At 33.6% G+C, this 25,992-nt stretch overlaps 1 protein-coding gene, 1 long non-coding RNA gene and 2 pseudogenes across 2 annotated transcripts; 3 read left to right on the plus strand and 1 right to left on the minus strand.

Moving 5' to 3' along the window:
• Positions 1 to 5,129: 5,129 nt before the first annotated feature.
• LOC132733600 (actin, cytoplasmic-like) lies at positions 5,130 to 7,655 on the plus strand (annotated as a pseudogene).
• Positions 7,656 to 9,092: 1,437 nt separating this feature from the next.
• Positions 9,093 to 15,152, plus strand: LOC132733598 (actin, cytoplasmic-like; annotated as a pseudogene).
• LOC132733606 (uncharacterized) lies at positions 10,193 to 12,340 on the minus strand. The gene is made up of 3 exons (XR_009626185.1): positions 12,088 to 12,340; positions 10,957 to 11,059; positions 10,193 to 10,696 (listed from the first exon to the last, which is right to left on the minus strand). It is a non-coding gene; the product is annotated as an uncharacterized LOC132733606 (long non-coding RNA).
• Positions 15,153 to 16,570: 1,418 nt separating the features above from the next.
• Positions 16,571 to 20,127, plus strand: LOC132733597 (actin, cytoplasmic-like). The gene is made up of 2 exons (XM_060720258.1): positions 16,571 to 16,653; positions 18,001 to 20,127. The coding sequence occupies exon 2, from the start codon at positions 18,005 to 18,007 to the stop codon at positions 19,163 to 19,165; it is 1,161 nt and encodes a 386-aa protein (XP_060576241.1). The 5' UTR covers positions 16,571 to 16,653; positions 18,001 to 18,004; the 3' UTR covers positions 19,166 to 20,127.
• The last annotated feature ends 5,865 nt before the right edge of the window (positions 20,128 to 25,992 follow it).

Genomic DNA, 25,992 nt, shown 5'->3' on the forward strand with positions numbered 1-25,992 from the left:
TTATTACTTTTAATTAATTATTTTAGAGCATGTTGGTTGTTGATCACCTGAAGGGAGCTCTGAGTGTAAGAATATAAAAAAGTAGCAAAATGTAAACAAAGTAGTATTTTGACAATCACTAAATGGCAAAAGGCACTAGAAGTGAAGGACTTTTCAGGTAATTGAGCCAATTAGTAACTTTCACACCAAAAATATATTTTATGAGAAAGAAAATAAAAGCATTTGCGAGACATAATGGGCCTTTAATAAATGCACATTCCAGGTTGCATTACAGGGAAATCTGTCATTATTTTTTAAAATCTTTATATATTATATATATAGTGGGAAAGTAAAAATGACAGAATCCTCTGTGGGTTGCATTGCAATTTAATTCAATGATTAACATTATGAAAGGTACGTCTGCAAACTATATAGCATACATGTACATTTTTTACCTTTAATCAGAGGACTTTCGAGTTAATTGTTATTGTCAGAGTAAGGAAAAGAAACTCCGTTGTTTGAAATTATGCAATACCTCTTCACGGCTAAAAAATCAAAGACTATAAAAAGGCTACTAATGCTTTAATTAATGAAAAGAAATACGCTGCAGTTATTTTGTATTAAATAAAAGATTTATCCAAGAGCACAGTATATAAACGATTTGAACCCCAACCGGATCTTGTGAGAAGATCTCAGCATCTAAACGTACAATCAGACGGGATGACACATTAAACTATCAAAAATTGGCTGGAATTTAATATGTTACGGTATGTTAACATTTGAATCATATTAAGAAATAATTTATCTTTGCTTAAATATACATCCATAACCTTCTTCGTAAAATATATGCGCATAAAACGCTGAGCTCTTCGCCTCATGTTTTGTTTATGTCAACACACGCCGATTACACACGCAAATGTATGCCTAAAATTGTTTTATTTCACTATAACTCATATCTGAATCTTAACTTTATTGTCTTAACCTCATGTTACCGGACAGACACTTGTGAAAATATCTTTGAATATTGATAAAACATAGTAAATAATAGAGGCGACATTTCTGATAACTGTACCCGTCTTGCTAAAACAATTTTAATGATCTGTACCCTACTTGTGTTTTCACTGAACCATTACTTGCGAGTCACTTTTGATGATTTTTATTGTGTATTTGTCGTATGTTCCAAATTTTAATGTGCAAAATATGAAGTTTTGTGCCACAAGAGCATGGTACATGTTTTAGTTCTATGTAAGTAATTACTAAAACTGCATATGAATGGAGCTTTGTCATGTTTTCACTGTCTACGAAAATACTGGCATGAAGTGGTTGGTTATACGAATCAGAAAGTCAATTATTTCTTGATAGGAATAATTAACTCACAAACCTCATCTTCACTTACCATTCATTTTTCTTTGGAAAGATATAAAGCTAAAATATTACATATGTACTATATTTTTTTTTTATCACACACCCGTGCCGATTTTGCGACTCCGTAAATATGGTATTGCACGGCCGTGCATATATTTTGACGTGACGTCATTAGCGTTATACAAACATAGTGTAAAGACGCGCTAAATGTTAGCGCGTCAATGAAAAATGACTCTTATTTCACTTTAAACGATCTTTATTTTGGGTATGTGATAAATAGAATATTAAATTCGTGTAAGTTCATTACTGAATTTATAGCACTCGTTGAATAAAATAATATTATGCTCGCCAGAGGCTCGCATAATATAATTTTATTCAACTCGTGCAATAAATTCAGTATTGAACTTACACTCATTCAATATCCTCCATATATTTAGTTCAACGGCATTGTTGTTAGTTTTGACGTGACCGTTATATAACGTCACGTATCAATAAACCCCGAAATATCATTACAAGATTTTTTTGCAGATTACTTATTTCAACATGTTGAAACTTTACACCTACCGTTGATTTCATACACTGTTTTATATTCTCAGAAATTCATTGACTTTCTTTTTCTGACATGTACGACTTTTATTCTTGTATATCTTTCATAGACGTCGACAATTTTGGCATCTTTTTAAACGGAGAATATTCGGGAAATTTTGAAATTTTAATTGTCAGTGTTTCAGCTATTGGTGTTATAAACTTCTTTTTTTTTCGTTTACGTTATTGGTTGTGACGCTGAAATTTTTTAAGTAGGAAATTTTATTCTGATCATTATTTATTCTTATTTTCAAGTTGCAGTCTGGATGGCGAATAATTATGTGGCTAATGATGGCATTGAAATTCGTAGTCTTTACTCAACAGTATATGCAGGTGTATTCTTCCATGGTGATCCGAAATAAAAATATACATAGCATTATATATTTTATTAAACAAATGATTAACAATATTATCAGTTAAACCAATTCTCGGTAAATACCTTAGATCCCACCTTATATACTAAAATTCTATTACAATCATTTATATTTTCTGGCAATAATTGATACAAAATCGCAATGAACGTAAACTTTTTCTCCAATAAATCTTTAAAAATACTCACAAGTCAGGGTACAGATAAAATTCGTAAACTCACAAGTAGGGTTCACAATCACCAGCAAGTAACGTTCAGTTTATGGAAATGACCTCCTTGGTAAAACTCTTAAATTTATGTTCAAGATACAGCAATATGTTATGCATATGACTAAATTATCGTTTGTTATTGATTACTTTAGTAGTTCGATATCACAATTCAATGTTTAACTAAATCAACATTGGAATAAGACGGATTTTTGTTCGTGTTCAGTGTTGAACACCTGAAAGCTGTTCGTGAGTTTCGATTATTTTATAGCCTTCGTGCTAACGTTCATGTTTTGCATAACTTAGACGTTTAATAAAGTTTCTCTCTTATCAGGCCTCGACATTAGCGGTGGTCCGTTGGTCCGAGACCACTTGATTTTGGCAAGGACCACCTAATTTTAAAACCCACTGGTCCGTCGGACCACTTGAATTTTCTGGTTGATGCAAGGCTCATTGGGGAGAATGGCGATTTGGTCAAAAACATGTTATATAATTTTGTTTAAAATCTGTATGGTTCATTAATCTCTGATTAGTTCAAGAAGTTCTAAGTCATCAATAACTTTCATTTTAAGTCGCTAAAATTTTGTTTATGCAAGTTAAAAGAGTTAAGAATTTGTGATATAAATTTAGGTACAAAATCCATTCAAATGGTGCTAGTAATTATGCATCGTCTGATAACCACGGCAGAACCATTAACATTTATGTTATGTTACATGTTAATCAACCGTGAGTACCCGATGATGGTAATTATATAATATAGGATAAACTTAAATTTCAGATACTTGAATAACGGCAGTAAACTAAAGGTACTGGAAAAATACATCTAGTAATTCTATGCTATTTATCTTTATTTTAACTGTTTAAAGATAAGAGATCTGTTTCTTCTCGAGTTAAAATTATTTTAAAAGGTTAAAAATACCCAATGTCATAAATGAATATCAACCAGCAAGGAACAGGGATGTAAAATTCTGTATTATAAATCTGTGAGAAAAATAAGATAAATTATAGTAAATAATAACGTACGTTGTCATTATTTTAATAATTTAGATATTTCCTTGTTTTCAAAAACAAGGATAAGATAATTTATTAGTTCCATTAAAAATGTTAATCTATAAAAGATGCTATGTTATTATTATGATTATAAGACGCACCACGTATCAGCAATGAATATTTGAATAACAGTAAGAACATAACAGACACAAATGGCTTCACTTTTCCCTAACCTGAGTTGAGGGAGAAATCACTTTAATATAAAAGTTAACATAAATAAGAGCTCTGTTGTGTTTTTTTGACTGAAACAAATAACTCTACGATAAAATACCTACTGACTTGCTCTCCCTTTTCTGATTAGATGAAAAATTTATATCTTAAAATATCTGTGTTCTTTAAAGGTTAATAATACATCTTTGTCATAAAGTTTAAACATTTTTTTCTACATTTGCAGTAAAATGACATAATAAAGATTACTGACCACCTGACTTCTGGAAGGACCACCTAACTTTCAAATCTAGTGGTCCGGCGTACCACCTGCTAAAAAAGTTAGTGTCGAGGCCTGCTTATAATATTAATATAGATTTACTAACCTAACGTCCATCAGTATCAATATAAATACCAATATCGTAAACAAGTGAAGTGGCAGAATATGGCTGACACTAAAATCTTCTCACAAGATCCGGTTGGGGTTCAAATCGTTTATATACTGTGAAGAGTAAGGCATCTGTTAAACACGTTATTTTTGCATTAATTATTTTAGGATACCATTTAAGTGTAAAACCTCAATTATTTTCATTTCAAATTTTCTGTATACTCTATTTATCCCAAAACAAATAAGATAAAGAATAAACAAGAACAAATAAGAATAAGACAGACATTTCTTGCAAAAAGGCAGTAAATATGACTTGAACATAAGATATAATTTAAGGATTTGAATTTTTACCGAAATTTGTTAAAATGCCACGTTTAACAATACATACAGTTTAGAATCCTGATCCTTTATCTTTTTTTAATGTGTATAACAAAACAGATTTTTTTAAATGCGAAAAAAAGTTTTTCATACGGTTTCGGTACGGTACCCAGGTAATGTAGAAAGAATCCGGGAACCAGGGCTGTTTATGTTTGTCTATTTTTAGATGTTTATATTAATGATTCGATGTTTTGGAATGCAAAAAATGATTTCAAAGTGACAAAGGTAGGTAAAATATTTTTTCTTAATATTGGAACAATTTATTAATTAGATTATAAATGATAGATAAAATATGCTTTTTTCTGATTGAGACGAGTTCGATCAGTCCTAATTATATCGATCTAGTCTTATATAAATATACATTCTACTGTATATAGGTATACACATGTATACGTAACCTATTTCACGTTTATCCTGCATTATTCTGATATTTTATATTTTTTCATTTTCCATTTTGAAAAACACATTGTTAATATAACATGTAAATGTCACAATGATAAATATTAAACATGAGCGTTAACTTGTCATAGTTATATATAGAATTTGATTGTTTTCTTGATACTTAGAGGATGACCATTTAAGGTAAACTATTATTATTCAACAAAACTATAATCAACAATGCATCAAAACTATTTATAAACATCAATGCCCCCTCTCTGAACTACTATAGTATATAAAGACCTACATCACTGATCACGACAGGGACATCAATTTAAGTTGACGATTTTGTTCGCATACCGTAAATTAGGTGCGTTTATTTTTGTATAAATAATGTTATTAAAGAAAATATTCGATACCTATCTACACAGGCTTTCGTGAAATTTGTCTTGCCATCATATATTGGTCAAGCTATTAAAACAAAATTACTATCCAGTAACCGTTTACTGTATGTACTGTTACTGTAAACGGTTACTGGATAGTAATTTGTTCTGGATGATCGATCATCATCAATTATTTTATGAAAATGTGACAATTATTGGCAAGACAATGTGCCAAAACGCCTGTGCTAAAAGCAATTTACAAAGTTACTGTCACTTATAGTTCCATTATATTATCTTTGCAGTGTCATGAGTTTCAATTACTCGCAAGATGATGACATTCCCGCGGTTGTCATTGACAACGGTTCACACCTCTGTAAGGCGGGGTTTGCAGGAGACGATGCTCCAAGATCCATAATTCCGCCTCTTATTGGCAGACCGCGGTACATGTACGAAAACTGGATGGTAGGCATGGATGAAAAAGACGCGTTCATTGGAGACGAAATACAAAATAAAAGAGATGTGCTTGCAATTAATCAACCAATCAAAAAGGGTATCATAACCGACTGGGATGACATGGAAAAATATGGCAATATATATTTGATAAAGAACTACACGTGTCACCTGAGCACCATCCTGTGTTGCTTACAGATGTCCCATTAAATCCTAAAATCAACAGAGAAAAAATGTGCGAAATAATGTTTGAAACGTTCAACACGCCACTATTTTCTGTTTCATTAGCGGGTATTCTCGGGGTGTACGCCTCAGGGCGTGGTTCGGCTATCACACTTGATGTAGGTCACGAGGTCTCCCACGTGCTTGCAATATATGAAGGATATACATTTGAACACGCGATTGATCGCATGAATTTCGGTGGTAATGATTTGACGGACTACTTTTTACAAATGTTAAATGGCGAACGAGGTCATTCTTTCACCTGCAATAGCGACAAAGAGATAGTTCGTAAGATAAAAGAATCAATGGGCTACACAGAACTAGATTTTGAGGAAAAAAATAATTGTACTGAGTATAACTACTCTTCTAGTGTGGAGAAATTATATGAGCTTCCTGATGGGCGTAGGATTACAGTTGGGAACGAAAGGTTCCGGTGTACAGAGCCTCTTTTTCAACCACATTTACTCGGCAAAGATTTCCCAGGATTACATCAGTTCTTATATTCTAGCCTTATGAAATGTGATATTGACACCAGGAGGGACTTAATGTGTAACGTGATATTAACAGGCGGATGTACGATGTTCACAGGGCTGAGGGAAAGAATGGAAAAGGAATTGACGAATTTGATTCCAAAAACGACGAGGGTGAAGGTTATAGCACCGCCAGAAAGAAAGTGTAGTGTTTGGATTGGAGGTTCAGTTCTAGCTTCTTTATCTATGTTCCAAAATCTCGCAATTTCAAAAATGGATTATGAGGAAAATGGCCCCGGAGTTGTACATTTAAAATGTGTATGAGTATATATAAATAGCTTGTTGTTAATAATTGTACATGTCTATTAGTTCAAGTATGTTAGCTGTTCCTCATTTACCATGTTCACCATGTTATCTGGTCTTTTTAAGCCTGTCTGTATTAAACAAAACGTCGAGCTTTTATGATCACTGCGTCATCGTCGTCGTGCAAAAAAAAAAATTATTGTATCCCATTATTCAAACATCAACATGAAACTTAGAATACTAAAATTGCGTTTCTTGGTTAGACAAGTGCCTTAATTCTGAAAGCTTTATTTTTTAGTTATGCTCATTTTAACCATTTCTTTCTTGGTCAAAAGTAATTATTCAAATAGACGATCGTAAACACCGCACGCGGTGCTCATATTTTACGGTTTCCACCAAATCATTCTTCTTTCTGTCACAATTAAAAATGCAGTTTTAATATTGGGCCGTTAATATACGGTGATTTGCAATATTACATTGTTTTTTTTATTTATTTTGCCATTCACCTTCTAGAGAATTTTCAATCTCAACAGGTTGAAATTTAATACATGTATAATTTCGTTTAATTTATAACTAGAGCCTGGCAGTCTTTTTTATATTTTAAACAGATTTGTATTTTTTCCTAAACATTTTCACTACCAAATGCTGGCAAATCATCATTATAAATAAATGATTAAAATTAAATTTGAATTCAACTGAACTTGACAATACGTGTATAAGCATAATGTCTTAACAGTTATATATCAGCGGACAATCACGAGTTTCCGAGGATGCTTTGTGTTCATGTTGTGTTTGGATGGCTCTTAGTGTCTAAAGAGGTCCGAGGTTCATATACTTAATTAACCCTATATACTGTCTGAGCTAAGACAAACGGGGTTTGTGCCGGATAGCAGTAAATGTACATCGACCAGTATACATGTATTCTATATAATTTGTACATATAATAAATTAATAATTAATTAAATAAAAGTATGAAATATCTTCCAAAATCATTCTTGTGTCATGACCATAAATTTATGAAAGAAGGTTTTCCGCCACTGAAAAGCAGAGAGTATGGACTTTCCGCCGCTGAAGAGCAGGAAAAAAATAGTACAGTAAGATTAATCCACCACTGAAGAGCGGAAAAAATGTGTAAAGCAAGAGCTTTCCTCCGCTGAAAAACAGAGAAAATAGTACAGTAAAGACTTCCCGCCACTGAAGAGCAGAGAAAATTGTTAAGTAAGGACCTTCCGCCGCTGAAGATCAGAGAAAATAGTAAAGTAAGTGTCTGCCGCTTAATTTGGTGATATACATGTAATGAATACAAAAAAGTCCACCAATTAAGTCATACATTTAAAAAAAAATATATTTTCAACAAAAGATCTGTCAACAGCCACTGCTTTATCACATGAACGGGTTAAAGAAGATCTTGCCAGAAAAGCATATACATGTATACAAAAAAAGATTACAAAATATGCAAAACATGAAATAACAGTGTACAAAACAAATCCTGTCTGTGCTTATTTAGGAACATCCCCTGATGGAAATGTTAGTGACATTAATGACCACTAAGGTCTTTCGTCCATAAAAACAGAAACTGGTTTTTCATTTTTTATGCTCACAACCGTGTTGTTTGTTCCATGTGGCGGCCGTAAAATGGCTCCCCGTATTAAATCAATGCTGTTCTCAAGGGATTGTTCGGCATTAAGTGTCCTGTTTGGTGTCATGCTGGTCTTCTTGCCAGTGGTTCTGTGTTGCAACATGCGTCCATAGTTGAAGACAGTATATAATTCATCAAGAATAGTGGAATCCAGAATTAAGCCTCAAATGTAACTGATTTACTATAGAACAAAGAATACGAAAATTCACTGGGCCGACACCAACAGATTTTTTTTAGGACTCGGACCGGTGAATTTTCGTACTATTTGTTCTATAGTAAATCAGTCAAATTTGAGGCTTAATTCTGGATTCCACTGTTCTTGATGAATTATATACTGTCTTCAACTTTAAACATTAACACTATCTAAGTCCAATGAGGCCCAAAATATAATAGGTTAGCCATCTACTTTTTTCAGAAATCTTCATTCTGTTGTAACACTGTTTAAATTCACCTCTTTAAAAACTCCTGACAGCTGGTGGGTAGTACATCTTTAATCCTTCCACCAACAAATGAGTTCCTGGAGAATACACAAACAATAACTTTTAAAGTCATCATATAACACACAAAAACTACTCACATGCAATAAATACACTTTAATTATGACCAATCTAACTAGAGATGACTTAAACTGGGCCATTTCAAAATTTTAAAGAACTACTTTCTAGACTACAATGGGTTCGGTCTAATTCCGTACCGGGTTGAGACCCATTTTATACGCACCGGTCTCAAATATCGTCAGTAAGACCGGTGTACACAATGGTTGAGACCTTTAATGTTTGCATACGGTACGGTACGGTACACAGGTAATGTAGAAAGAATCCGGGAACCAGTGCTGTTTATGTTTGTCTATTTTTAGATGTTTATATTACGAGTATCGTCAGTATGATTCGATGTTTTGGAATGCAAAAAATGATTTCAAAGTGACAAAGGTAAAATATTTTTTCTTAATATTGGAACAATTTATTAATTAGATTATAAATGATAGATAATATATGCTTTTTTTCTGATTGAGACGATTTCGACCAGTCCTTATTATATAATTATTATAATTATAATCTTATGCATGTAATATACACAAACTCCGCGCACCGGTTACGCTACGTCCAGTAACCTGTACGTAGGAGATTGGTATATATATTGTACTGTATACTGGCCTCAGGGTTATTAAACATTTTTCTGAGTTATGTCTTCAAAATCTCATGATATTCATTAGTCAGTTTACATTTTTTTGGAAATTTCTGACCAATCAAATGCCTGAGATATGAGTTTTGAGCTATGAGAATATTTTCTATAATCTCTGACCCAGGTATACCTAGAGGATATTAAATGACTAAATTTATTGAACGAGTTTATGCGAGCCTCGTAATTAAGTTTGATACTAAAAATTTATTGAACGAGTTGAAAAAAATCTGTGAACTACGTACTATAGTAGTTCATTAGTTTATATAAAACCCTACATCACTGATCACGATAGGGTGACAATTTTGTTCGCATACCCCCAGCAAACAAAAGACGTTTACCAACGTTGTAACTGACGTTAGACCCTGACGTTGGGTAAACGTTGGCAGAAGGTTGGATTTGAAAGTTTTTTAGACGTCAGAAAACCGACGTCTATACAACGTCATATAATGACCTTTATCCAACCTTTTCTGACCATAATCCAACTTTTTCTGACCATTATCTGACCATAATCCAACCTTTCCTGACCATTATTTGGACATAATCCGACCTTTTCTGACCATAATCCAACCTTTTCTGACCATTATCTGACCATAATCCAACCTTATCTGACCAAATTTTCTGACCATGATTTAGACTTTAACCTCATTCAAAACTTTTGGAATACGATTTTTTTAATAATAGGGTAAACAAATAAGCATTCTTATAATTTTAGCAATTTATTTGCATACTCGGAATCACAAGTTCCAAACAAGAAATGTGGTACGATAACAAATGCAAGATTTACATAATATTTTTTGAAACTATTAAACTTGAAAGTAAGTACTTTAATAACGCTTTATGTATTAAATAAGCATGTTTTAGAAATTAGATACACAAAATCCTTCTTGAATATTACCACTGACATTTTGTATAGTAAACATCCATGCATGTGTTTTTTTTTTATTTCACCACTGATCATGAACTGATCACCCTGATTTTGGGATTTTCCAATCATCTATCCAGTTCACTGATTGTATATTTGTCTTTGTATTTTATAACTGAATCTAGATCTGAATGTTAAATGGAACAATATTCTGAATATTTTGTTATTATTATAAATAGCAATGTTTATGTATCTTCTTTCGTCCTCCTCCACTGTGTCGATCTGGGGCATACTGTAAGCGTATCATTACCGTCTCCAACCTAAATCTCATCACACTTTCTGAAAATAAAAAAAATAAAATAATCAATTACAAGTGCAAGAAATAAATCACTTTTACATATTATAATTAAACGAAATTCTGATAAACTCTCCAACTACTTAAAAAAGATATTTATTATTTTCTATCTAGTTCAAACCATATGTAGTTAAGTGTACCTATATATCTATTGATTTTGATAAAAATATGGCTTCGTGAATTTCATTATATAAAATCAAGGGTAATAAGATCACTGTATTTTCTATAATATTTTGAAATATACCTGTCACAAAATCTTGGTAAGTTTTCGTTTTTCTTTTCCTCTTAATACTTTCATCTTCCTCCTGAACTTTTGCCAGATGTTGAATTATCATAATTTCCACAATCTGAAAGACGAAATATAATCATTTTAGAATTTAACCATGTGGTGGAAGGATGTTTGTCTAATACAATAGGCAAAATCCAAATACTATTAATCTTAGTTAACTCATAAGGGCATGAAAAACTTACATAACAAATACCAAATTAATTCTACTCCCGCAAAAAATTGATATTGTTATTTTTTATATTCAATGTAATTTATACAAATTTTCAAACAACATCAAAGAAATTCACATGTTACTGTCATTTTTATAGATATCATCTCTGCCCAGCATGATCCGATCTGCTAGGTGTATATAGGACAGACTGGCTTAGTGTACAAACGTTTTATGATACGAACATATAACTTGTTGATAAGCAGGCTAATTAACAAACTATTACTTTTATTGATTTATAACTATGATAATGTGTTTTCTGATTTATAATATGTTGTTTGATTACATTAATAAAAAGAGAGCTAGTCAGAAACAATGTGCTTTCAGATATATCTTACCAAAGTCGTATCATTTACATGTATCAAATGCCATGAATCATTATCATTATATAAGAAACACATGGTATGCTTACAGTATTGGTAAAGTACTTCAATTAACAACGAGTAGTTTAACAACTACACAGATATCAAAATCAAACTGTGCAGCTGATACATGTGTAAATGACTGGCCCCTTATGTAAGGGAAATTCATGTTGATAAGAAATAAGAGGGAATTTTATTTACCAGCATTTGAATAAATTATAAGAGTCTAACGTACTGCATTTAACTTTTTATTGATTTCAATTGCTAGGATATTTCCTACCATTGTTTGTGCATTTATTTGGCTTGGCGATATAGTGCGGGGAAAATGATCCGATGATACAGACTGTTCTATAGTAAATAATATAGTGCTCTTACGAGGAAACAAAAATTTTTATCTCGTGAAATCACGTGACATTAGGTTTTACCAGTCAAACATTACAATGATCAAATAGCCATCGAATCCATGCAAACATGCGGTAAATAAGCATTGAAAAACAATATATAATGTTTGCCTACCTTTTCATTTTGTTTGGAATATTCAACTTTGTCTGTCAGCTCGTTGTTTTTTTGTCCGCCAATACAACTGAATTTCAAATCCGATATAGGCCTATGTCGCCAATTCGAATTTACTAAATTATTTACCACTATAAAATAAAGCCCTCAAAAATGATAACAATTTCATTGTAAATGATATAAACACTTCTTAGACTAATTCGAGGAGATAAGATATTGTTTAAACGAAAATAGAGCAAATATATTTCATACTGATCTGCGACTATCCCTTTACCTATCAAATATCGTACGTAGCCACCCACGTGATACTGTTATTGTTTTGATGGATAAATAAATATATAATTTTCCCTTTCTAAACTTAAATTTAAAATTCTAGCTGTTTATGCTTTCATTTATATATATATTGGTTTCATAAATTAAATTCACCTATTGTCAGATTACCGACCAAAACCCGACGTCGAGTCGACGTCAAAATGAAACGTCTGTTAGACGTCGGAGATTCAACGTCGGTTTAACGTTGTATGAAGGTCACCGACGTCGCGACCAAAATTCAACGTTGATCCAACGTTGTGTCAACGTCGGGTGTTTGCTGGGCCGTAGTTTAGGTGCGTTTATTTTTGTATAAATAATGTTATTAAAGAAAATATCAAGCGGTAGATTCAATACCTTTCGACACAGGTTTTCGGCAAATTTGTCTTGCAATTATATATTGGTCAAGTTATCGTAAAATAATTTCCCCTTTATCATCAAAAACAAAATTACTATCCAGCACCCGTTTACTTTATGTACAGTAGTTTTGGATAGTAATTTTGTTCTGGATGATAATTATCAAGGGGAGTTTTTTATGAAAATGTGACAATTATTGGCAAGACAAATGTGCCGAAGCCTATGCTAAAAGCAATTTACAAAGTTATTGTGATTTAAATTTAATTGTATTATCTTTGCAGTGTCATGAGTTTCAATTACTCGCAAGATGATGACATTCCCGCGGTTGTCATTGACAACGGTTCACACCTCTGTAAAGCGGGGTTTGCTGGAGACGATGCTCCAAGATCCATAATTCCGCCTCTTATTGGCAGACCGCGGTACATGTACGAAAACTGGATGGTAGGCATGGATGGAAAAGACGCGTTCATTGGAGACGAAATACAAAATAAAAGAGATGTGCTTGCAATTAATCAACCAATCAAAAAGGGTATCATAACCGACTGGGATGACATGGAGAAAATATGGCAATATATATTTGATAAAGAACTGCACGTGTCACCTGAGCACCATCCTGTGTTACTTACAGATGTCCCATTAAATCCTAAAATCAACAGAGAAAAAAATGTGCGAAATAATGTTTGAAACGTTTAACACGCCACTATTTTCTGTTTCATTAGCGGGTATTCTCGGGGTGTACGCCTCAGGGCGAGGTTCGGCTATCACGCTTGATGTAGGTCACGAGGTCTCCCACGTGCTTGCAATATATGAAGGATATACATTTGAACATGCGATTGATCGCATAAATTTCGGTGGTAATGATTTGACGGACTACTTTTTACAAATGCTAAATGGCGAACGAGGTCATTCTTTCACCTACAATAGCGACAAAGAGATAGTTCGTAAGATAAAAGAATCAATGGGCTACACAGAACTAGATTTTGAGGAAAAAAATAATAGTACTGAGTATAACTACTCTTCTAGTGTGGAGAAATTATATGAGCTACCCGATGGGCGTAGGATTACAGTCGGGAACGAAAGGTTCAGGTGTGCAGAGCCTCTTTTTCAACCACATTTACTCGGCAAAGATTTCCCAGGATTACATCAGTTTTTATATTCTAGCGTTATGAAATGTGATATTGACACCAGGAGGGATTTAATGTGTAACGTGATATTAACAGGCGGATGTACGATGTTCACGGGGCTGAGGGAAAGAATGTTGAAGGAATTGACGCATTTGATTCCAAAAACGATGAGGGTGAAGGTTATAGCACCGCCAGAAAGAAAGTTTAGTGTCTGGATTGGAGGTTCAATTCTAGCTTCTTTATCTAGGTTCCAAAATCTCGCCATTTCAAAAATGGATTATGAGGAAAATGGCCCCGGAGTTGTGCATTTAAAATGTGTATGAGTATAAGAAGCTTGTTGTTAATTGTAATTGTCTATTACCTGTTCCTTATTCACTTTACTTGTTTGTAAATTTAAGTTATTGAATGTGTTCTATATACTTTGTAGACCATGTTATCCAACTATTTTAATCTGGTCTTTTTGAGCCTGTCTATTAAACAAAATGTCGAGCTTTTATGATCACTGCGTCGTCGTCGTCGTGCAAAAACTTTATTGTATCCTATTATTCAAACATTTTTTTAGTTTCAACATGAAACTTAGAATACTAAAATTGCGTTTCTTGGTTAGACAAGTGCCTTTATTCTGAAAGCTTTATTTTTTAGTTATGCTCATTTTAACCATTTTTTTGTCAAAAGTAATTATTCAAATAGACGATCGTGAACGCTGCACGCGGTGCTCATATTTTACGGTGTCCACCAAATCATTCTTCTTTCTGTCACAAATAAAAATGCTGTTTTAATATTGGGCCGTATATATATATGGTGATTTGCAATATTACATTGTTTAATTATTTTGCCATTCACCTTCTAGAGAATTTTCATTCTCAACAGGTTGAAATTTAACATAATTTCGTTAAATTTATTACAAGAGCCTGGCAGTCTTTTTTATATTTTAAACAGATTTGTATTTTTTCCTAAACATTTTCACTACCAAATGCTGGCCAATCATCATTATAAATAAATGATTAAAATTAAATTTGAATTCAACTGAACTTGACAATACGTGTATAAGCATAATGTCTTAACAGTTATATATCAGCGGACAATCACGAGTTTCCGAGGATGCTTTGTGTTCATGTTGTGTTCGGATGGCTCTTAGTGTCTAAAGAGGTCCGAGGTTCATATACTTAATTAACCCTATATACTGTCTGAGCTAAGACAAACGGGGTTTGTGCCGGATAGCAGTAAATGTACATCGACCAGTATACATGTATTCTATATAATTTGTACATATATAATAAATTAATAATTAATTAAATAAAAGTATGAAATATCTTCCAAAATCATTCTTGTGTCATGACCATAAATTTATGAAAGAAGGTTTTCCGCCACTGAAAAGCAGAGAGTATGGACTTTCCGCCGCTGAAGAGCAGGAAAAAAAATAGTACAGTAAGATTAATCCACCACTGAAGAGCGGAAAAAATGTGTAAAGCAAGAGCTTTCCTCCGCTGAAAAACAGAGAAAAATAGTACAGTAAAGACTTCCCGCCACTGAAGAGCAGAGAAAATTGTTAAGTAAGTGTCTGCCGCTTAATTTGGTGATATAATGAATACAAAAAAGTCCACCAATTAAGTCATACATTTAAAAAAAAATATATTTTCAACAAAAGATCTGTCAACAGCCACTGCTTTATCACATGAACGGGTTAAAGAAGATCTTGCCAGAAAAGCATATACATGTATACAAAAAAGATTACAAAATATGCAAAACATGAAATAACAGTGTACAAAACAAATCCTGTCTGTGCTTATTTAGGAACATCCCCTGATGGAAATGTTAGTGACATTAATGACCACTAAGGTCTTTCGTCCATAAAAACAGAAACTGGTTTTTCATTTTTTATGCTCACAACCGTGTTGTTTGTTCCATGTGGCGGCCGTAAAATGGCTCCCCGTACTAAATCAATGCTGTTCTCAAGGGATTGTTCGGCATTAAGTGTCCTGTTTGGTGTCATGCTGGTCTTCTTGCCAGTGGTTCTGTGTTGCAACATGCGTCCATAGTTGAAGACAGTATATAATTCATCAAGAACAGTGGAATCCAGAATTAAGCCTCAAATGTGACTGATTTACTATAGAACAAAGAATACGAAAATTCACTGGGTTGACACCAACAGATTTTTTTTAGGACTCGGACCGGTGAATTTTCGTACTATTTGTTCTATAGTAAATCAGTCAAATGTGAGGCTTAATTCTGGATTCCACTGTTCTTGATGAATTATATACTGTCTTCAACTTTAAACATTAACACTATCTAAGTCCAATGAGGCCCAAAATATAATAGGTTAGCCATCTACTTTTTTCAGAAATCTTCATTCTGTTGTAACACTGTTTAAATTCACCTCTTTAAAAACTCCTGACAGCTGGTTGGTACGTAGTACATCTTTAATCCTTCCACCAACAAATGAGTTCCTGGAGAATACACTATAACTTTTAAAGTCATAATATAACACACAAAAACTACACACATGCAATAAATACACTTTAATTATGACCAATCTAACTAGAGATGACTTAAACTGGGCCATTTCAAAATTTTAAAGAACTACTTTCTAGACTACAATGGGTTCGGTCTAATTCCGTACCGGGTTGAGACCTTTAATGTTTGCATACGGTACGGTACGGTACACGAATCCGGGAACCAGTGCTGTTTATGTTTGTCTATTTTTAGATGTTTATATTACGAGTATTGTCAGTATGATTCGATGTTTTGGAATGCAAAAAATGATTTCAAATTGACAAAGGTAAAATATTTTTTCTTAATATTGGAACAATTTATTAATTAGATTATAAATGATAGATAATATATGCTTTTTTCTGATTGAGACGATTTCGACCAGTCCTTATTATATAATTATAATCTTATGCATGTATATACACAAACTCCGCGCACCGGTTACGCTACGTCCAGTAACCTGTACGTAGGAGATTGGTATATACATTGTACTGTATACTGGCCTCAGGGTTATAAAACATTTTTCTGAGTTATGTCTCAAATCTCATGATATTCATTAGTCAGTTTACATTTTTTGGAAATTTCTGACCAATCAAATGCCTGAGATATGAGTTTGAGCTATGAGAATTTTTCTATAACCTCTGACCCAGGTATACCTAGAGGATATTAAATGACTAAATTTATTGAACGAGTTTATGCGAGCCTCGTAATTAAGTTTGATACTAAATTTATTGAACGAGTTGAATAAAATTAGAGTCTATATTATGCGAGCCTCTGACGCGCCTATAGTATAACGCTAACATGTAACGCGTCTTAACGCTATGATTATAAATTATAACGAAAATATCGTCACGTCATAATATATGCACGGCCGTGCAATACCATTTTTACGGAGTCGTAAAAGCTGCACGGGTGTGTGATAAACATGTATACGTAACCTATTTCACGTTTATCCTTCATTATTCTGATATTTTACATTTTGTTCATTTCCATTTTTTTGAAAAACACATTGATAATATATATGTCACAATGATGAATATTAAACATGAGTTCAAAATAAGTCGTAAACATGTCATAGTTATTTATTTTCTTGATACTTAGAGGATGACCATTTAAGGTAAACTATTATTATTATTCAACAAATCTATAATCAACAATGCATCAAAACTATTTATGAACATCAATGTCCCCTCTGTGAACTACGTACTATAGTAGTTCATTAGTTTATATAAAGACCTACATCACTGATCACGAACGGGACATCAATTTAAGTTGACAATTTTGTTCGCATACCGTAGTTTAGGTGCGTTTATTTTTGTATAAATAATGTTATTAAAGAAAATATCAAGTGGTAGATTCAATACCTTTCGACACAGGCTTTCGGCAAATTTGTCTTGCAATTATATATTGGTCAAGTTATCGTAAAATAATTTCCCCTTTATCATCAAAAACAAAATTACTATCCAGCACCCGTTTACTTTATGTACAGTAGTTTTGGATAGTAATTTTGTTCTGGATGATCATCATCAAGGGGTGATTATTTTATAAAAATGTGACAATTATTGGCAAGACAAATGTGCCGAACGCCTGTGCTAAAAGCAATGTGTATTTAAGTTCCATTATATTATCTTTGCAGTGCCATGAGTTTCAATTACTCGCAAGATGATGACATTCCCGCGGTCGTCATTGACAACGGTTCACACCTCTGTAAAGCGGGGTTTGCAGGAGACGATGCTCCAAGATCCATAATTCCGCCTCTTATTGGCAGACCGCGGTACATGTACGAAAACTGGATGGTAGGCATGGATGGAAAAGACGCGTTCATTGGAGACGAAATACAAAATAAAAGAGATGTGCTTGCAATTAATCAACCAATCAAAAAGGGTATCATAACCGACTGGGATGACATGGAGAAAATATGGCAATATATATTTGATAAAGAACTGCGCGTGTCACCTGAGCACCATCCTGTGTTACTTACAGATGTCCCGTTAAATCCTAAAATCAACAGAGAAAAAATGTGCGAAATAATGTTTGAAACGTTCAACACGCCACTATTTTCTGTTTCGTTAGCGGGTATTCTCGGGGTGTACGCCTCAGGGCGTGGTTCGGCTATATTACTTGATGTGGGTCACGAGGTCTCCCACGTGCTTGCAATATATGAAGGATATAAATTTGAACACGCGATTGATCGCATGAATTTCGGTGGTAATGATTTGACGGACTACTTTTTACAAATGTTAAATGGCGAACGAGGTCATACTTTCACCTGCAAAAGCGACAAAGAAATAGTTCGTAAGATAAAGGAATCAATAGGCTACACAGAACTAGATTTTGAGGAGAAAAATAATTGCACTGAGTACAACTACTCTTCTAGTGTCGAGAAAATATATGAACTACCTGATGGGCGTAGGATTACAGTTGGGAACGAAAGGTTCCGGTGTACAGAGCCTCTTTTTCAACCACATTTACTCGGCAAAGATTTCCCAGGATTACATCAGTTCTTATATTCTAGCCTTATGAAATGTGATATTGACACCAGGGCGGATTTAATGTGCAACGTGATATTAACAGGCGGATGTACGATGTTCACGGGGCTGAGGGAAAGAATGTTAAAGGAATTGACGCATTTGATTCCAAAAACGATGAGGGTGCAGGTTATAGCACCGCCTGAAAGAAAGCTAAGTGTCTGGATTGGAGGCTCAATTCTAGCTTCTTTATCTACGTTCCAAAATCTCGCCATTTCAAAAATGGATTATGAGGAAAATGGCCCCGGAGTTGTACATTTAAAATGTGTATGAGTATATATAAATAGCTTGTTGTTTATTGTAAATGTCTATTAGCTGTTCCTTATTCACTTAACTTGTTTGTAAACTTAAGTTATATTGAATGTGTTCTATACACTTTGTAGACTATGTTTTCCAACTATTTTAATCTGGTCTTTTTAAGCCTGTCCATGTTAAACAAAACGTCGAGCTTTTATGATCACTGCGTCGTCGTCGGGCAAAAACTTTATTGTATCCCATTATTCCAACATTTTTTAAGTTATCAACATGAAACTTAGAATACTAAAATTGCTTATATTGGTTAGACAAGTGGCTTAATTCGGAAAGCTTTATTTTTTAGTTATGCTCATTTTAACCATTTTTTTTGTTCAAATAGACGATCGACAACACTGCATCAGCGCACATATTTTACGGTTTCCACCAAATCATACTTCTTCCTGTCACAATTAAAATGCTGTTTTAATATTGGGCCGTATATATACGGTGATTTGCAATATGACATTGTTTAATTATTTTGCCATTCACCTTCTAGAGAATTTTCATTCTCAACAGGTTGAAATTTAATTAACATAATTTCGTTTAATTTATAACAAGAGCCGGGCAGTCTATTTATATATATCTGTTTTTTTCTCTACCAACTGCCGGCCAATCATCATTATAAGTCAATATTTTGAAATAAAATTTGAATTTTACTCAACTTGACAATACGTATATAAGATAATGTAACTTTAACACAATCACGAGTTTCCGAGGATGCTTTGTGTTCATGTTGTGTTCGGACGGCTCTTAGTGTTTCAAGGGGTCCGAGGTTCATATATACTTAATTAACCCTATATACTGTCTGAGCTAAGACAAACGGGGTTTGTGCCTGCTTGCACTAAAATGTACATCGACCAGTATACATGTATTCAATATAATTTGTACATATAATTTATTAATTAATAAATAGTTAATTAAATAAAAGTATGAAATAATTATATTCCGAAATCATTCTTGTGTCATGACCATAAATTTATGAAAGAAGGTTTTTCCGCCACTGAAAAGCAGCCACTGAAAAGCAGAGAGTATGGACTTTCCGCCGCTGAAGAGCAGGAATAAAATAGTAAAGTTTAAGGTTAATCCACCACTGAAGAGCGGAAAAAATGTGTAAAGCAAGAGCTTTCCTCCGCTGAAAAACAGAGAAATTAGTACAGTAAGACTTTCCGCCGCTGAAGAGCAGAGAAAAATGTTAAGTAAGCACCTTCCGCTGCTGAAGATCAAAGAAAATAGTAAAGTAAGTGTCTGCCGCTTAATTTTGTGATATAATGAATACAAAAGTCCACCAATTAAGTCATACATTTAGAAAATAAATGTAATAAAGATCGGTCAACAACCACTGCTATATCACATGAACGGGTTAAGGAAGATATTACCAGAAAAGCATATATAACAAGAAAAATATTGCATACATTCGTATGTAATATAGGTACGATTGCATACTACTTTTTGTGAAGACTTTTTATGTTTGCTGCATTAAAGGTGTAATGTAAAATGAACAAACATGTCATGAGATATTTTATAATTATCTTTAAACATTTTCATGGAATGTAATTAATGTATCATCATATTAAAGTTGCATGCCTTCAGATGAGAAAAATGATTTCAAGGAAATCAAAATATGAAAAGAAAATTCACGGTCAAATGACTGCTTTGAAGCATAATCACAGAATAAAATTACAGGAAATTGAAAACCTTTTTAATACACTTAAGGTAGAATTTCATTGTAAGTCATAGTCACAGGTTTGAGATATGATTATTTATTCATATTAACATCATTATTGGTTATATATTGATAAAAAAACCTCCGAAAGACACAGTTTGTAAATAATTATTACAATAAAATGAGAAAGGTATTTTCCATCCTATGCGACGCGCCGAGGTTAGCTATATTTATAATTCCCGCGCTAAGTCGCGGTGGTGCTTGGGGATAATCACTTGATGCCATATTACGGCTGCATCATACGAAAATGCATGGCCCTCCTCGGACAATTTATCCTGCCGAAAAGATATGAACAAATACTTGCAATTCAAAGTTTGTTTGCTACATCAGTCGGTTATAAAAGCTCCTAGAGCTTATGTTGTAATGTTGAAAACTTGCCGACTTGAAATAAAACTTATCTTTTTTTTTTTTTTTTTTTTTTTTTTTTTTTACATTTACTCTTTGCCTGATTGTAATAAAATTGATGTGTTTTCATTGGCTTAAACCATCACGTTATCAATACACATAAAGGTGTGCACTAATTTCGTGTTCATTAAAATTAATCCGTTAATAGACATATAACGATCTTATTTACAAATGCATTGATAAAACAAAAATCCCAGAAGCATTTAAGATAATAACAATCATTGGAAAAAAATAAATGCATATAAATTGTAAATTTGTGTATGACAACTCACCCCCTTAACAAAACATAATAGACTCAACCAAAACAAGCGTCTGCTTCTTTACGTAACTATGTAGTTGCATGACCATGATCAGCAATCGCGAACCAAATCTAAGAGCTAAAGCTATTGTAAAAATAATACTATGACCACAGCAGATTTCGTACAGAAAAAGATTACAGAATATGCAAAACATAGAATAACAATGTACAAAACAAATCCTGTTAGTGCTTATTTAGGGGCATCCACTGATGGAAATGTTAGTGACACTTATGACCACTAAAGTCTATCAGAATTAGTTTATGTCCAAAGAAGAACAGAAACTTGTTTTTCATATTTTATGCTCACAACCATGTTTGTGGCGTGTGGCGACCTTAAAATGGCTTGTTGTTATATTTTCACTTTCAAGGGATTGTTCGGCATTCAGTGTCCTGTTTCGTGTCCTGCTGGGATCCTTGCCAGTGGTCCTGTGTTGAAACATGCGTCCATTGAATGCCGCTCTTCCTTGTTAACTTTTTTTTCATATTTCACTGTAGGTGATGCTTCAGAAAATAATGATTTCTTTTTGGAAAATAGAAACGACCAACTTTATCGGCGACCAACTTTATCTGAAAAGAACACACTGCAGTGCTTTAACTGGTCAGATGGTAATATCTGGTTTAAACTGTAGTGACTGTGTTGTCTTTACAAATAAAGGAATCTTAATTTGTTGAGAATTTATTTTGACAAAATTGCCTGGTTTACATATATGTCAAAGACTCAAAATTCAGCAGTGCTATTTTGAAAGGATTGAGACAAAGTAGTATATATTTATATCATTCGGCAACAGCATCAAATAATCGATTCAGTTAAAATGATCGAATCTTGAAAATTTGACAAAAGGCAACAGTCAGTCCATATTTGGATGATGAGTCCTGCAGATTTAATACTCGATTTTCTGTCAAATATGTGAAAATTTCGTACTTTACTAATAGCTCGCTCTACATGACCACGATGGTGAGCAATTACTTGTGTATCCTGCACTTCTGCTGTCTGTAATCTCTTTCGTTTCCCTAGAATTGGTGGGCTTTTCAGGTTTAAGCCCAGTTCTTGAAGTTCATGTGCTACAGTAAAACCTTTATCAGCCATTATTGCATCACCTTCAACTAACTCTCCATTTTCTTTCTTCGTTTTCAAGAGGTCAAACAGTCCACTGCGTTGACATATTTCTTTGTCAGAAATACTGCCAGTGTACAAGTGTGACACAAACATTATTCTTCCACGGCAATCAACACCTAGTAGACCTTTGAATGCATTGGCAGACTTATAATCAAAGTAAGTTTGGGACTTTGTGTAGGGAAGATGGCATTTCTATCTTAAGTTCTGTACAGTCGATTATCAACATAACTTGCGGATATTGCTTTTTGAATTCGTTTGTCATATTTTTCAAAATTATGTCCCTATGTGGAAATATTTTCATAGAACCAAGTATAAGGAAAATCAAATTGATCCAAGTTCTGAAAATTTTGCTCACAGTTGAAAGCGAGATGGTAAATCTGAATGCCAAATCTTTGTTGAATAATCCAAGTTTTAATTTCATTAACATTAAAAATTCATCTTCTATGTGTTCTGATTGGCTTTGAATTTTCATCATCTGTGTCCTCGCTGTTACTGCCCTCATTAGAGGCAACATATTCAGCAACACAAGTGTAAGATGCTGTTCTGCGCTTGTCCCAATATACTATGTTTTTTCTATCCTTATCAGATACAATAAATTCCAGAACCGATGAAAAAATGTATAATTAGAAAACACAGTATAAAAGTTTATCAAATTAAGACTTGGGTTGGAATTAAGAATAGTAACTATTGAATGACTGCAACTGTTGATATCAATTTGAGTCTCTGCATTTACCTTGTTCATATCAACTTGAATCTCTGCATGTACCCTGTTAAAATCAACCTGAGCCTCTGCATGTACCCTATATTCTCCCTCTGATGCCGTGTCAGTCTCGCTATCACCGTCACTATCTTCATCATATATCTTGTCAGGTATTTCCCGCATTGACAGTGATTTCCAGGTAAAAATTGATGGTATTGCGGATGTTGTTAGTCTCCTCCTTTCTGACTGTAGTCGGTAAAATCTGTTTCTAAGAAGTGCACTGAACAAATTTTACTACTGCTTGTGACAACAATGTCTTTATTTGTAAGTAATGATATGGATCGGCTGATTCTTTCCTTCCAAATCTAAAATGAGATACAGTGATATGCTAAATAATTATGCTAGTTGAATCATATTAAATTGTTGTTACATGTATTTAGTTTTCACATTTTCTTCTTGCATAAAAAATAATTTTGAGTCAAACAAATATTTATTAATATATAAAATACACTACATGTACTTTTAAATCTCTTTTATTGAGATTTGAGAAATGAAATATCATTTTGTGTATTATATTTCCAGCAGAAGAAATTGTTTTACCTCCAAGAAATTATTCTTTCATACAAAAATGCACAGGGATAAGACGCTTTGATCTGATACCATCCCCTATCGCTAACCCCCTCCCCCAGTCCCAGTTACAACCCCAAAAATATCATTTCAAGTCAATTTTCTCATTTACTATTCATAACTACAAAAATATGACACTATTACACGATTTTCATGTTCCCCTACAGTATTAGTACAAATTACACAATTTTTATAATACCTTTATATTATTAGTATAACTAATACTATAGAAGTATAATGAACATTTGTAATAGTGTCATATTATTGTTTATTAATGTGGAAATTGACTTTAAATAATATTTTTCGGGTTGTAACTGGGACTGAAGGGAAGGATGGGGTAGCGGTGGGGGATAATATCAGATCAAAGGTGTTATCCCTGTTCAAAAATGTACTATGGTTGGATTTTATTTACCTGTCAACTGCATACTCATTATATTAACATTGCACACAATTACAGTGTCCCGTTCACAGGGACCCAGCACAGTGTTGTGATAGTGTAAAAAAGTAATTCTAGAAAAAAATATGTACTGTATATAATATATGCAGTATACATTGTACATGTATATTTTTTTCTAGAATTACATTTTTTACACTATCCCAAAACTGTGCTGGGTCCCTGTGGTCCCGTTAAGGCGATCGACGCATTTTAACGATAAAATTGTATCTTTCTGTTGAAAATGTGTCAGGGTTAAATTGTATACATATTCATGCACAGTGCGTTTACTGGAGTGCAGGAATCAGTTACCCGCATTCCAGAGCATGCCCATTGATTAGCTCATTTTTTGCTGGGGTTAACATATTGTGACGGCAGAGGAAGGGAAAGAGACAGAAATATCATATTCAGATGTTCGTTCATCGGTAGGGAGCGTGTTTTTTTATGTTTGACTATGATACAAAAGAGAAAGAACATCAAAACACTCGCCCCTCGTACAAATCAGATAGCCTCGTGTTTCGATGCTCTTTCTATTACTTATATAATTGTAGTATCCATCTCGTTTTCACCATCGTAGTACAGTATCGTGTTTTAGTCATTGTTGTTTCTCAATCGTGGTATCCGTGTAGACATTTTGCAAGCACCCGGTCATTTCATTTAAATACAAAGCAACAATAAGTAATAGAAAGAGCACCGAAACACGAGGCTATCTGATTTGTACGAGGGGGCGTAGCCCCCGAGTATAAATCAGATTGCCGAGTGTTTTGGTGTTCTTTCTCTTTTGTATCATAGTCAAACATAAAAGCACGTTCCCTGTTGTCACAATATGAAACCCCGGCAAAAATGAACCAATGAACGAACATCTGAATATGACAGTTCGGTCGCTTTCCCTTTCTCTGCCGTCACAATATGTAAACCCCAGCAAAAATGAGCCAATCAATGGGCATGCTCTGGAGTGCGGGTAACTAATACCCGCATTCCAGTTAACGCACTGTGCATGTATATGTATACGATTTAACCCTGACACATTTTCAACAGAAAGGTCTCCAAACTATGATACAAAGAAAGAGTAACAATAGCTCTTGTATATCTATTTGGTTATCACGTAATCAACCGGCTGCTATTGTGGATGGTGTGACCTTTCGAAAACCTTAGTTATATATAGTTCTTCTGGAGTGGGAGTATTTAAATGACTGTAATACTGTATTCATGACAGGTCAATAAAATCAGACTTATGAGACTAAACATTGTAAGGTTACATTTTAAGGATAAATACAACATAAACTAACATTTTTTTTTGTTCTGTAGGGAATCCATGCATGGAAACATTTTCTGTGTATCCTGATGATTTACATCCAGGCACGCAACAATACCACACAATATTTTTGCTAATTATTTTGGTATTTGTAGTGACATAAACCGCCTCCGTGGTCGAGGGGTCGATGACACATCTCTGGCGTGGGTTCGATCCCCGGGAGATGCTTTGGTAGTTTAGCGCGGAGG

Source organism: Ruditapes philippinarum, unplaced genomic scaffold (assembly GCF_026571515.1).
Source record: "Ruditapes philippinarum isolate M1 unplaced genomic scaffold, ASM2657151v2 ctg5169_1_1_1_1, whole genome shotgun sequence".
Taxonomy (NCBI): Eukaryota; Metazoa; Mollusca; class Bivalvia; order Venerida; family Veneridae; genus Ruditapes; species Ruditapes philippinarum.

Excerpts from the sequence above, each read along its gene's own strand:
- LOC132733597 (XM_060720258.1), top strand. The coding sequence starts at position 18,005 with ATGAGTTTCAATTACTCGCAAGATGATGACATTCCCGCGGTCGTCATT.